The 12,506-nt window shown below is 39.0% G+C and overlaps 1 protein-coding gene across 1 annotated transcript in view; it reads right to left on the minus strand.

The window, feature by feature from the left end:
* cntfr (ciliary neurotrophic factor receptor) overlaps positions 1-12,506 on the minus strand; it is a 233,937-nt gene that overhangs the window by 143,124 nt on the left and 78,307 nt on the right. Inside the window, exon 3 of the mRNA XM_085359687.1 lies at positions 4,138-4,207. Within this exon, the coding sequence (XP_085215813.1) occupies positions 4,138-4,207 (70 nt within the window). The remainder of the gene's footprint in view (positions 1-4,137; positions 4,208-12,506) is intronic.

Genomic DNA, 12,506 nt, shown 5'->3' on the forward strand with positions numbered 1-12,506 from the left:
ATGATTATGAGTGGAAATGTTCGTCTCTCAATCAGGATATGGACTCCCATAAATAACTTGCCCTCTCAGTCAACAGCATGATGTCACCACATTTACTCTCACTCTCTCTCTCCTACACTAGTCGCATACACAGAGATAAGGTGGAGGAGCAGATGTAGCTGCACTATTTCTGTCATAAAAAAATAAGAGGAAAATTCAGCTGAAATGTATGCAATCTCAAAATGATCTCAATTACGCCTCATTTTCCTCACTCCATGTTTAATTTTCTTCACTTGTTTTGTTCTACTCCTTCCGCTCTCCATTGAGTGTTCTTGTGCAGTTAATTTGTATTCTCATTGTGCTTGTTCTCAGTATTTACTGTTTGAGGCACCCCATTAATGTAATGGTATTGCTTTGACTAGGGACTCTCTGGTATATCTCAGGAATAAAACAAGACGGAGAGAAAGACGCAGAGAACAGGATGAAGAGGGAATGAGAGAACACAACGAAAGATAAAAAACAGCTAGAAAGAGGTTTTTGAACTCATACGTGATCAATCATATAGGCGGATTCATTTTTTTATATAATGTAAGTGACTGTATCACTACTGAAATATAATAATCTGGAAATACAATAATGATAATTTTATATCTCTCTTTCTCTTTGTAGAAATGTATTCTCTAATGCTTTTTCCCCAAACATATTCTTGGCTCCATCCGTTATCATTCCTGTCCCCCCTCTATCCATCTCCTTGTCCATTTTCACAAGCAATCAAATATAAAATCAAATATCACATTCAAGGAACCTTAATTGATACAACTTTCTCTGACCTTTCGGTCATTTATTCTGTTCATTGTATATTTTGGTGTGGATGTAGCTCAGGAGGTAGAGCAGGTCGGAAGGTTGGCGTTTCCATCCCTGGCTGCTCCAGCCTGCATGCTCTGGGTAAATTACTGAACCCCGAGTTGCTGTCCTTTGGGTCCATTGGAGTGTGCATTTGTGTGAACGTTAGACAGAAAGCACTTAAGTGTAGAAAAAAGTGCTTGTATAAATGGGTGAATGAGGCATGTTGTATAGAATGTTTTAAGTGTTCAAGTAAAGTAGAAAAGTGCCACGAAAGAACCTGTTTTATTGGGAGAATACCATTTCTATTGTCTGAGTTTCCTTTCAAGTGTTGTTTTCTTTTTTCAATAAATAGCTAAATGGCCAATTTACACTGCAAAAACTCAAAATCTTACCAAGTATATTTGTCTTATTTCTAGTCAAAATTATCTCATTACACTTAAAATAAGACACAATCAGCTACAGGGCAACATTTCAGTAAGCTAAAGGAACTTGTTTCAAGACAGTGAATCTTGAAACTAGAGAAAAACTAGAGATTTTTCACTTGTTCCACTGGCAGATTTTTTCACTTATTTTAAGCTAAAATATCTTGTATTAAGTGAAAAAATCTGCCAGTGGAACAAGTGAAAAATCTCTAGTTTTTCTCTAGTTTCAAGATTCACTGTCTTGAAACAAGTTCCTTTAGCTTACTGAAATGTTGCCCTGTAGCTGATTGTGTCTTATTTTAAGTGTAATGAGATAATTTTGACTAGAAATAAGACAAATATACTTGGTAAGATTTTGAGTTTTTGCAGTGTATGTACTGTCCTCCACATCAGAGCAACTGTAATTACTTGAGGTGAGGACTTGTTGCTAAAAAAATGAATGCACCCTATGACCAGCCATTCTCTTTTGATTATTAAGTAAATAGCAGTAAATAGATTTATTGCACATTTCATTAAAAGAATACGCTTTGTTCCAGTATAAATAGGAGGCAAAACAGATTTTACGCATTTCTTTTATTTCTCCCTTGTGCACTTTGTTCGTGATTGAGAACACCAGCTGCTCTAAAATATCTCAAGATATTCTTTAGTCCCATCGTAACCACTTATGCTGATTATTGCTGAATTCATAATCACAATGATCACAATGTTCTGCTCTTTTTTAAATATATTTTAATGAATATTTGAATAAAATTGTAAAATACAGCCAACACATACTTGGCACAAAAGGATAATAACAGCTTCCCTAATTAATATTAGAGAGAGCTGATTAATCCCAAAGTGTTTTCTTTTTGTGGGTTAGATATAGTAGTCTTACAGCAGTCTTCCATTTAAGGCCATTTTCTCTCTTTACTTCTCAAGAGAGTTCTTGTTTGTTTCATCCCTCCTCATCTGTCTCTTAGTCTCATCACGCGCCATCCTCTATCCTGTCTTCCAGACAAGAGCGACTTCTGTAAATGTGAAGCTTGTAACTATTTGATTGACTCAGTCTGTAGATGCTTTCTACCACTGTTTCTTATTGTCTTTGTTCAGCATGCACTGCTGTCATTAATTAGGAAGTCTCAAATGGATTTCCTATACACTCCATGTCACACAAACATACTTACACACAAGTACACACAAACACAGTTTGAGCCTTCCTCTGCATGTGCTTTTTGTGCAAACTGAGTCAGACCAAGCAAGTTCATTCCCTCTCCATCCCTTAATACTGACTACGTATATATATATGTGTGTGTGTGTGTGCGTGTGCGTGTGCGTGTGTGTGTGTGTGTGTCACAGTGCACGTATGTGCTTCACTCTCACTGCCAAGAAAGGCATACCCCAGGGAATCCTGTCAGTCAAACTTTCTGGCAATTTGTCAGAGCAACAAGGCACTTTGCAATACAACCAGATGTGTTTCTGTGTGTGTGTGTGTGTGTGTGTGTGTGTGTGTGTGTGTGTGTGTGTGTATGACATGTATTGAGATAGAATGTGGGGTGCAAATTTTGATATTACTCATCATCCTACCGCTTTTGTTACTTGGTTACGGATATGTGTTGTGATTCGTTTACACAGACCATATAGGCATTTGTGTGTTACACAGTATAAGATTGTCGAGCTATGGAGCACAAAAAACAGACAATCCACAAGCACTAGAGTGCTAACATACACCCACAAATGGACAGAAGTTTTTTTCTCCCCTAGGCAGAACTATTTGTTACTAATTTCTTCCTCTTTTCATGTGTGCTTTTCCTGTATGCCATTTGTTTTCACATATTCTGTAATTACTTTTCTTGCTGCCTTTGTCTTACTTTTGTTCAACTTTTTAGAACAACGCAAGAAATTTAAGTGGAAAAGCATGATTTCTAAAATACAGCCACATTTTCCACTGAAAAACATCCTTAAAACATATTAAGTGAAGAAGATAAGCAAGAAAACAAGCATTCACTGTTATTTTTCTCCATAGATCTCCTTGTGTTTGCTTTCTGTAGTTTTGATGTCTTCCTCTTACTTTTTTCTTCCTTCATTTTACCCTGAGAAGCTTCCATTTTTCTACTTCGCAGATTTATATATAAATCTGCCATGTCTGCTCTGCTTGTGTGTGTGTGTGTGTGTGTGTGTGTGTGTGTATATGTGTATGTGTGTGTATAAGAGACCCTCGTGACAGAGTGATGTGCGTCATTGACTTCCTTAGACTCTTCCTCTGGGTCATCTGAGTTAAACAGTCCAATCTCATTGGCTAATAAGGCAATGCCACTCTTCTCTAGAATTGAAGTGACTCGTTTACTTCCTTTAAACACACACACACACAAACATGCGCATGCACACACCCACCCACCCATTTAAACACATGGTCTAATTTACAGTCCTGAATCTTGGGTGAAGTCTCAAAAGAGCAGTCACTGCATTATCTACTTTCCAATTTCCCTTTCTCCCTCACAACTTCAGTGCACGAGTGCTCATGATCATCAGTTGAGCTGGCTACCTACTTTGTTGAACCAACATTTGTTTCTGAGTAAGCCTTAGCACCACATAGCACCACATAACATGGGGTAACAAGATGATTTGATAAGCTTTCTCTCAAAGGTTCATTTGTCTTAGACTGTTGCACCTTTGACCTCAGACCGAGTGGCCAAATGACACACAGCTCAAATCCATAAACATACTGCAATCTTTAAAACGACTTCATGAGCAGAGAAATAGAAACAATGCAGGGAGCCGAGGGTGTAGAAGACAGTAAAGTTAACAGGGAGAAGAAGAAAAACTGTCAAACTTTCTGAGCATAAAGGAGAGGCAGAGCAGGCCTTAGAACAGAAATGGAGGAGCAAATCAAGAAAAGGAAATGCATACTCACCATTGCGAGGATAGGCTACCACCACTGCAGCCAGAACTACACAGCACAACGATGTCACAAGGTTTGCCATCTGTAGACACATACACAGCAAAGTTATCAGTGCGTGCAAGAGCCAAAGAGCCGGCTAGTGAGTGTGTCCGCCTGTCGTCCTGATTGACTGACAGACCCATAGACGCCTACAATGTAAGAGATGTAAGAGATGGAGAGATAGCTGCTTCCTCTCTTCTCTCTGTCTCTCTCAGTGTCTATCTCCCTTCAGTATTGCTGTTGCTGAAGTGGTTTTGGGTTGTTTTTTTTTTTCGTGTCCTCCTGTTTCTTTCCCACTCCTTTATTTCCTTTCTTTACTCCTCTCATCTGCTGATATCATTTTCACTGTGTAACCTTACTCTCTTTTTCTTCATGTGCATCTCTCTCCTTCTGTCTCTCGTTGTGTTCATCAGTCTAATGGGTCCATCCTCTCTGGGATGGGCTATGGCCAGCAGCTCTTAAAGGTATAGCACACCATAAACAAACGCACAGCTCTCGTCTAAAACAACAATAATTCACGAGCACCCCTTCGTCTTACGTACTTTAGTTTTACCAGTTGAAAGTGAGGTGAGATGAAAGAGGTTTTAAGTTGCACACATCTTTTGCTTTCTAATACTTTCAATGCTTTGGTCTTTAAGTTTCATGCATTTTCTGTTCCCAAAATAACAGTCTCAGTGCTCTCTTAAAATAAATAGGTTTTGTTCATTCTTGCAAAAACATTGTAAAAATGACAAATTGTGGTTATAAAAGGGGAGTTATGGTTATTTTACAGCAGCTGGCTAAGGTAGCGAGCTCCTCTAAAAAGAACAATGTAGGATTTTAGGGGTAGTTGTGCAAGGTCTTTTTTGCAAACCACAGTGGTTTGATCAATCGAGTAGATCTCAGGCAATAAGTCATGTTGCCAGATTCAAGTATGGTTTTTCTTTCTGCTAGGTCAACTCAGGGGTTACGGTATGCATGGTGTCATTCTACAAGTACTATGAGTGACTCCCCTTTATAATGTCTACATTTGTTTTTACCAACTTATTTGCGAAGGTTCCATTATATGATCATTTGTCCGCTGATGAGATGCTAGTGCCCCCTCATCTGCAGAAAGTTGCAAGGTCAGAGGCCAGGGTCAGCTACAACAGAGCTACCCCGCAGCAGCTTCTACGAATGCACAATCTTGTACAAGAAAAGTTGAGCTTGGTGGAGCCTTGCCAACAATGGGGCTTGAACCTAGATCCTCCCATTAAAAAGTGGCCTCTCTCTTCACTCTCCATCTACTCTCCGGTGCCTGGGCTGTTTCTCTGTCTCCTTTCCTCTGTTATGTGAGGAGAAATACTTGGCTATCATACAGACAGGGGTTGTCTAAGGGTCCGCTTGCTGCTGAGACCTGTGGTGAGTAAGGTGTGTGTGTCTGCATGAGAAGAACACAGTAAGCACTCCAAATAGAGGCAGAGAAAGGAAAGTGAATTTCCTTGTTCTTTTGATGCGAGACTCCAGCTGTTAAAAACCTGTGTCATATCCCATTACATCTTCCTCTTTGTTTGGCTTCAGCTCTTCTTTCTTCCCTTTACTTGATTCTCTTTTCTGCTTCTTTACTTCAATCCCTTTTTTCCCTCTCCTAAATCACTCGGTCTTCTCTCTTTTCAGTATGCATCTCTTCTTCTCCCTCCTTATATCATACCCTTCACTTGTCTTGTCTCTCTTTGTTAGGGTTGAACATGAACACCACTACTCCATGTTTAAGCATCTCACAAACGGGAAAATACATCTGCAACTACTGCAGAGTTATTATCAAGAACATGGAAAAGCTTTTACAATCACACTAAAACAATCAGACACTGAAAACTCTAGGGAATGTTTTTTTATTTTCTTTTATGAATGACAAAACTAAAGCTGGGACACAAATAACTGAGTATTCAGACAACCATTCAATTTAGTAGGTAGCTATTTTCCCCTCTCTGTATGAAAAATGTATACCATGTTAGCTTGGGTGCCTGACATCAGTCCCAAAGAAGTAATCATCACGCTTCAGCTCAGCTGACAGTTGCTAATTTAGTGACATGAGGCTAGAAGTACTTGTTGTTCATAATGTTTTAGAACAAAAAAAAAAAGAAAAAGAGTGAATGACAAATCTATAGCTGAGTAGCATAGCTATGCAAGCAGAAATCTTACACTGCTCTGTGATTGGCAGAGAGCTGCAAGTATTAGCGCTCCGAATTAGATGTTTGCACAGGTGTTGTTGTTCTTGTGGTTTGTTACCTAGACAGAGGCTATGCACAGTGTGAGAGATAAAACCAATGATGCAGTTATAAATTCTGCTGCCACGCCCCGCATCACCCCCAACTCCTATTGCCCAGATGGCCCAAGCATATCCGTTGCTAACAAATATCCATAGTAACACAATAACTAGTGAAGACTGGTAGAAAACTGTATTTCGGACCACACTACTGAGAAATTAAGGGGAATAATATAAAATCACAATAAAAAGGACAAAATGTGATTTTTCTTGAAGGAAATATCAGATTTGCACTTACGGCAATCAATCCACTTATGTCTTTAAATACATGGAATTCAAAATGCATTTTTTTCCTTTACTTTGTTGCAATTTTTAATGATGTTCTTTTATATAGAAATATATTATATTGTGAAACAATTTTAATGGGACAACTCTCAAAGAGTATACCAACCCCTGTGGCAAAAATGCAAACAATGCACACTCAGTTTGCTATTTAGCCATCATCGTACCAGTTTTAATTGCTCCAACTACGTATTTTGGGGGATTTTCTTGTCTTTACACAGCTGAGCTGAGACTGCTTAAACGGTACAGTAAAAATGGAAGAAAGTCTGTATAGTTATTTTCATTTTAACTGTGATGGCTGCATGTTTGGTTTTAAGATTTTGACAACCTTCTGTTGAGTCACCTGTTGAATGCTGCGTTGCACTACAATTTTTTACTTAACAGTATCAACTTTGCATTTTTGGTAATGTACGTTTGTGCGTGTGTGTGTGTGTGTGTGTGTGTGTGTGTGTGTGTGTGTGTGTGTGTGTGTGTGTGTGTGTGTGTGCGTGCGTGCGTGCGCGCGCGCGCCAGCCAAAGATTAAAATAGTGACTGAAAGTTTGCATGCAAAGATATGATTGAGAGATTGTGTGTTTGTGCCCCTGCACTGGAGTTTCTGTTAGTATATATGAGTGATTGGCAGCTCATATGTATTTCATCTGAACAGATATTGAGGAGAATGACAGGGGGTGAAATTAAAATTGCATCCCCTGTCACATCATCACAATCCCTATCTCTGCTCTTCATTTTCTAAGTGCTGGTTTGCTCATCAAAATCCAAATGACGTTTGTGTGCCTGGGTGTTTGCATGCATTTAAGACTATGTGGGTTCAAATGCTCCAATATGTGTGTCTATGCTTGAAACCGTGGGGGTATTTAGCCCGTCTATCAGAAAACAATACAGTTTTGAAATCTGACAGCTTCAGATCGTTCACATAATGACAACCCACGGGCGGTTAGAGCTGCAATCACGCAAACTCGGTACAAACTCTCATGCCTTCATTTCTCCATTCCTACTTACCCTGACTCACCCATTTATACCCTCCGTTTTCCATTCTTATTCCATATTTATTTATTCATTTCTTATTGGAGGGGAAAGGGCTGAATAGGCGTGATTCTTTTGGCTGCTTAATTAAAATATATAATTCATCTGCGTCAAATGATTTTGCCTCTGCGCCTTTGTGGAGTCCGATTTGGGAACATTTGCATTTAAATTGGAAAGCCAGGAGGGAAATACACTAGGCAGGCTAGGTTTGTGTGTAAGTGGAGATAGAAGGCATCCTTCTGTTAAAGAAATACACATACATTATTAGTAGTATTAGTATTAGTATTTTTGTTACTCTGGTCCAAAAATGTCAGAATTCAAACTACTGTGGCTGGCCGAAAGCTACAGTAAGGCGTCTTGTAACTGAAATGGTCCTCTTAGAACTTTGTGATCCCTTCACAGCAGCATCTTCAGTCAGTAAGGCGTGCTTCTCCATGCCCATTAATTTGAATTCAAACTTAATAAACCAAACGCTGACTGAAGTATAGATGCTATATTGTTTTTTGTCTCTCAAAAATAAAGTGTCCAAATTCCTCCTGTCAGCAAGCTGTCAGAAATACCTTATTGCAAATGTGTCTGCTGTTCAATACAACAAAATTGAATCAAATTAAAAGAAAAAACAGCATCCCCCTGAGTAACATATAAGTCCTTTGTTTTATACCAAGGGAAAAGAGTAAAGCTATCAACCGTATAAGGAAACCTAACAAAAGATGACGGTTCCCTGCTGTCTGTAAATAGTTTGTTCTTCTTGGGTGATATCCACCATGTGGGAAAATGAGGCCCATTCACTTGACAACATAAACCCAAAACAAATGATTTAACTTTAAATGGTTATAGCTACCCATCTTTATTCAGTGATTCCTGCAGGGTATGTAGTGCATTGAGATTTATGGATCTACGGGCAGTTAAAGAATATATGATGCTGAGACAGTGGCACATTATCCAGCTGGGACCTAGCTAAAGGTCGGATGCTGAAACCAGCATGTCTGGCACCACAGAGCATGTTAAATGTCTATGAAATCATACCTTACCTTCCCTGCTGGCATTATATACTAACTCACAGTAACACAACTCACCATCTGGAGGAATAAGCTGCTCAGATAAACAGGAAAGGCTGCGTAATATAGAAGAAAGAGTGTACAAGACAGTCAGTCACACCACCCTTCTCTTGCAGCTAGAATATAAGGCCTGCAAGAGTACTAGTCTCTTTAAATCCAAGCAATTTAAAAAGATACATGCAACCATAATAAACTGTAAATGATGGCAGGAGATCCAGAAGGAGAATTTGACAATGACAAGGAGAAAGTTGAACATCTCCAGATAATTGGATATTCGTATAAAGTAAAACCTTGAAACTCTAAAGCAAGGCATCATATCCAGGAGGTACACTTGTACTTTAAAAGAATCCTTTCTTCAGAAATACAACCCTTGCTCTATCTGCCATTTAATGTATAATATGACTTACTTTTGATAATTTGTCCTACCTTGGAGCAACGATAGAAAAGCAGAGTTTTTATTTTATTATAGTTTTTTTTTCCTCCAAGGGGACATAGATAAAATTTGTGAATGATCTCTCCGGCTCAAAAATAAGGAAAGTATGTATATTAAAATATATATAAATATATATTTTCTGTTCCTTTAAAAATAAAAAAGCAGCCACATGGCATGTGAATCAATTTTGGGGCAGCAGGGTTTATGTTGCTAATTGGAATTTTCTCCAAAGGGTGACAAAAGTCAACAAATTGTTTTAAGCAACAATTAGTTGATAAAACCTCTCTACTCCCAAATTTGTGACTAGTGCACTGCAGGAAAAAGAAACTTCAATGAAAAAGCATAGCACCACCTGATGCTGTCTTTCTGTTTACAAAAAAATTACTGCAGTGTGTAGTTTTTTATTCTTATTTTTCTAATTTCAGAGCTCTCAGGTAGATAGGTAGATAGATCTATAGATAGATAGATAGATAGATGGGGTGTAACAATACACAAAATTCAAGGTTCGGTCCGATACTTTGGTGTCACAGTTCGATATTTTTTCGATACAAAAAAACTGTTCATGCCTTTTTAATTTGTCATTTATTAAAATTATAAATATATATTTTAACTCAAAAGTACAGTTTTTAAATTTAATGTTGCTGAAACAAAAAAATAATGAAAGAAAAATCTGATCGAGAAATCACTCATCTTTGGAAAAGAGAATTATTACAGAGAAATGGCTCTTTCCAAAATAAAAACTATACTATACGCTTCTTCTGGGCTATATTCTCAGCAGCATATTAAACATATCAGGTCCCCATAAGGAGAATCATGTGCTAACGGCTGTCTAAATGACTCTGGTAACATTTGTAGCATGCGTGCTTGCTGTCGGAGTAAATGTGCAGTCATATTCGTTGTGTTCCCACTAGTGCTGTCAGTATTAATCTCGTTGAAATGACGTTAATGAGCTACCACGGATCGCCCCATGCGTGGGGCTGCACGGCGTCAACACGTTAACGAGCAAACTGCGCTAACGCACTAGTTCCCACCAATGTAACTGAGCATTGCGTGGCACATCCGACATACTGTTTTACTTTTGTCCATGACGCGCTTACCTTCAGGGTCATACGTCACATGAAAACCAAAATAGTTCCAAATGCCAGATCTGAATGAGGGTGGGGGAGGTTCAATTTTCCATGTTGCAACAAGCACTTAACTTCTGTCTCGCTAGCTTGCCCTGCGCTCAGTGAATCTGCGTTCGACTACTCCGCCTAGGCTGCACTGTCCACTGAGTGCTCAACACAGACAGCATCGTCAGAAGGAAAGTTGATAAAATAAATTAAAAATTTTGTATTGTTCGATACATATGCGTACCGAACCGAAACCACTGTATGAACGGTTCAATATCGATACGAGTATCGTTGCACCCCTAATAGATAGATAGATAGAGTTTCTTGCACATCACCTATTAGTGGCACACACTTACACTCAAACACAAAATCACACATAACCATCACCACTGTAGTTTTTAATTCCCTGCTCCCTATACAGTAATACAAGTTCTTCATTCCCATAATGCATTGCTTTGCTTGGCAACACTAATTCTCTCATCAATCATGCAGAGTTGCTGCAGATTATCTACAATCACTGGGTATGGCGGGGTGGGAGATGTTTATCCTGATAGTGTGTCTGCTGCCATTTTGGCTACAGTGTACACACATGCATACACACACAGTTGGCATTTGGTGCAAAGTGTTGATAGCTGGATGACTGTGACCTTTTTCACAGTCGCTCTGGCTATAATTGCTCACTAAAGATACCGTCAATCGTGTCTCAAGAGGTAGCAGGGGTTGAGCCCACAATCACACGCAAGCGCACGCATGCAGTTCCTTGTGCATGTGGATGACAGCATTTAGGTCTAAGTGATAAATTTAGCAATTGATCACATGTGACTGCTCTCAGCTGGCTGAGATTTAGAGGACCTGAACACGTCAGTTACTATGTATCATGTGTCCTGCTGGTGCTGCTGTTGTGGTGATCTCCCGTCACTAAGCTGGACTGTCTGATGTGAGTTAGTGTTTTAGAAACAGCCAAAAGCTGCACACTTACCAACACAGAGGCACGAGCTGCTGTTTTTAATCCTCAGAATATTATTTGTGAAATGTTATTAACAGCCGGAGATTAAACATTGAAGTCTAACTCATTAACAGAAAGGAAAAACAAAATTAAAAAAACCCAAACAGTCCAAACAAATCTAGAACTTGGATGCATGAATAGGACTCACCCTATTTATGTCAGGTAACAGATATTTGAGGTGTGTTATGCGTTTTGTATGCATGTGTATGTCTGTTTTTGCCTCCACCCAGCCATCTGGACCTCCTTGTGTGTGTACAAGTGGATTTTAGGTGGTTATAAGCTCTGAAAAAACACACAGTTACCTCCAGCCCTCTCACCTTTGAACTCTATAAGTGTATCAAAGCTAAGAAAACAGAGCACTATGTGTGTGTGTGCGTGTGTGTGTGTGCAGATGTGTGTCCCAGCTTTCTTAAATTCTATCAGGCTTCCGATAGTGGGTGTGTTCTCCCCTTTGCGAACTGGGAGCTTCCAGGAGTTGTGCAGCATGTGTAAGAGCGGTGTGTGTGTGTGTGTGTGTGTGTGTGTGTGTGTGTGTGTGTGTGTGTGTGACAAAGGGAGAGTGTTATGTATGGGCTGTGATGTTCTGAACAGAGGTGTTTTTACAGAGAGTTAATCAGAACCAGGGCTGAGGCCTTGCACAACTGGGTGAAAACCACACACACAGGAAATAAAAAGCAAAAGTCACTTTCTAATTGCTTGAATGACAGAACTGTAACTGGTCATTGCTGTTATGCCAAGCTGTTATATGATGCAACTTAGTGAACTCTAACAAAAGATGTGCAGATGTTTCAGCCAATATATATGTATGTGTGTGTGTATATATATATATATATATATATATATATATATATATATATATATATATATATATATATATATACACACACACACACATATACACATACACATTTAGATGGGGAAGATTTAGTCATGTAACTAAGAAAGTTTTTACAGGGCTTTAGCAGTCCTCTGAAAAAGGGTAAGTAGCAGCCAGGTGCACTATTTTCAGTGAATTAGATTAACTAATCTTCAGCAAGTGTGACAACCTTTATAAAAGCAGAAGTTTTGACAGTTTGCTGGTCTGGAGCATTCAGGTAGTGTTAGCACAATCTTTCCAGGAAAGGATGCCCCAGCATATTCACC

This window comes from Diplotaxodon limnothrissa, linkage group LG7 (genome assembly GCF_057381915.1).
Source record: "Diplotaxodon limnothrissa isolate DT_005_m linkage group LG7, D_limnothrissa_male_GT1.1, whole genome shotgun sequence".
Classification (NCBI taxonomy): domain Eukaryota; kingdom Metazoa; phylum Chordata; class Actinopteri; order Cichliformes; family Cichlidae; genus Diplotaxodon; species Diplotaxodon limnothrissa.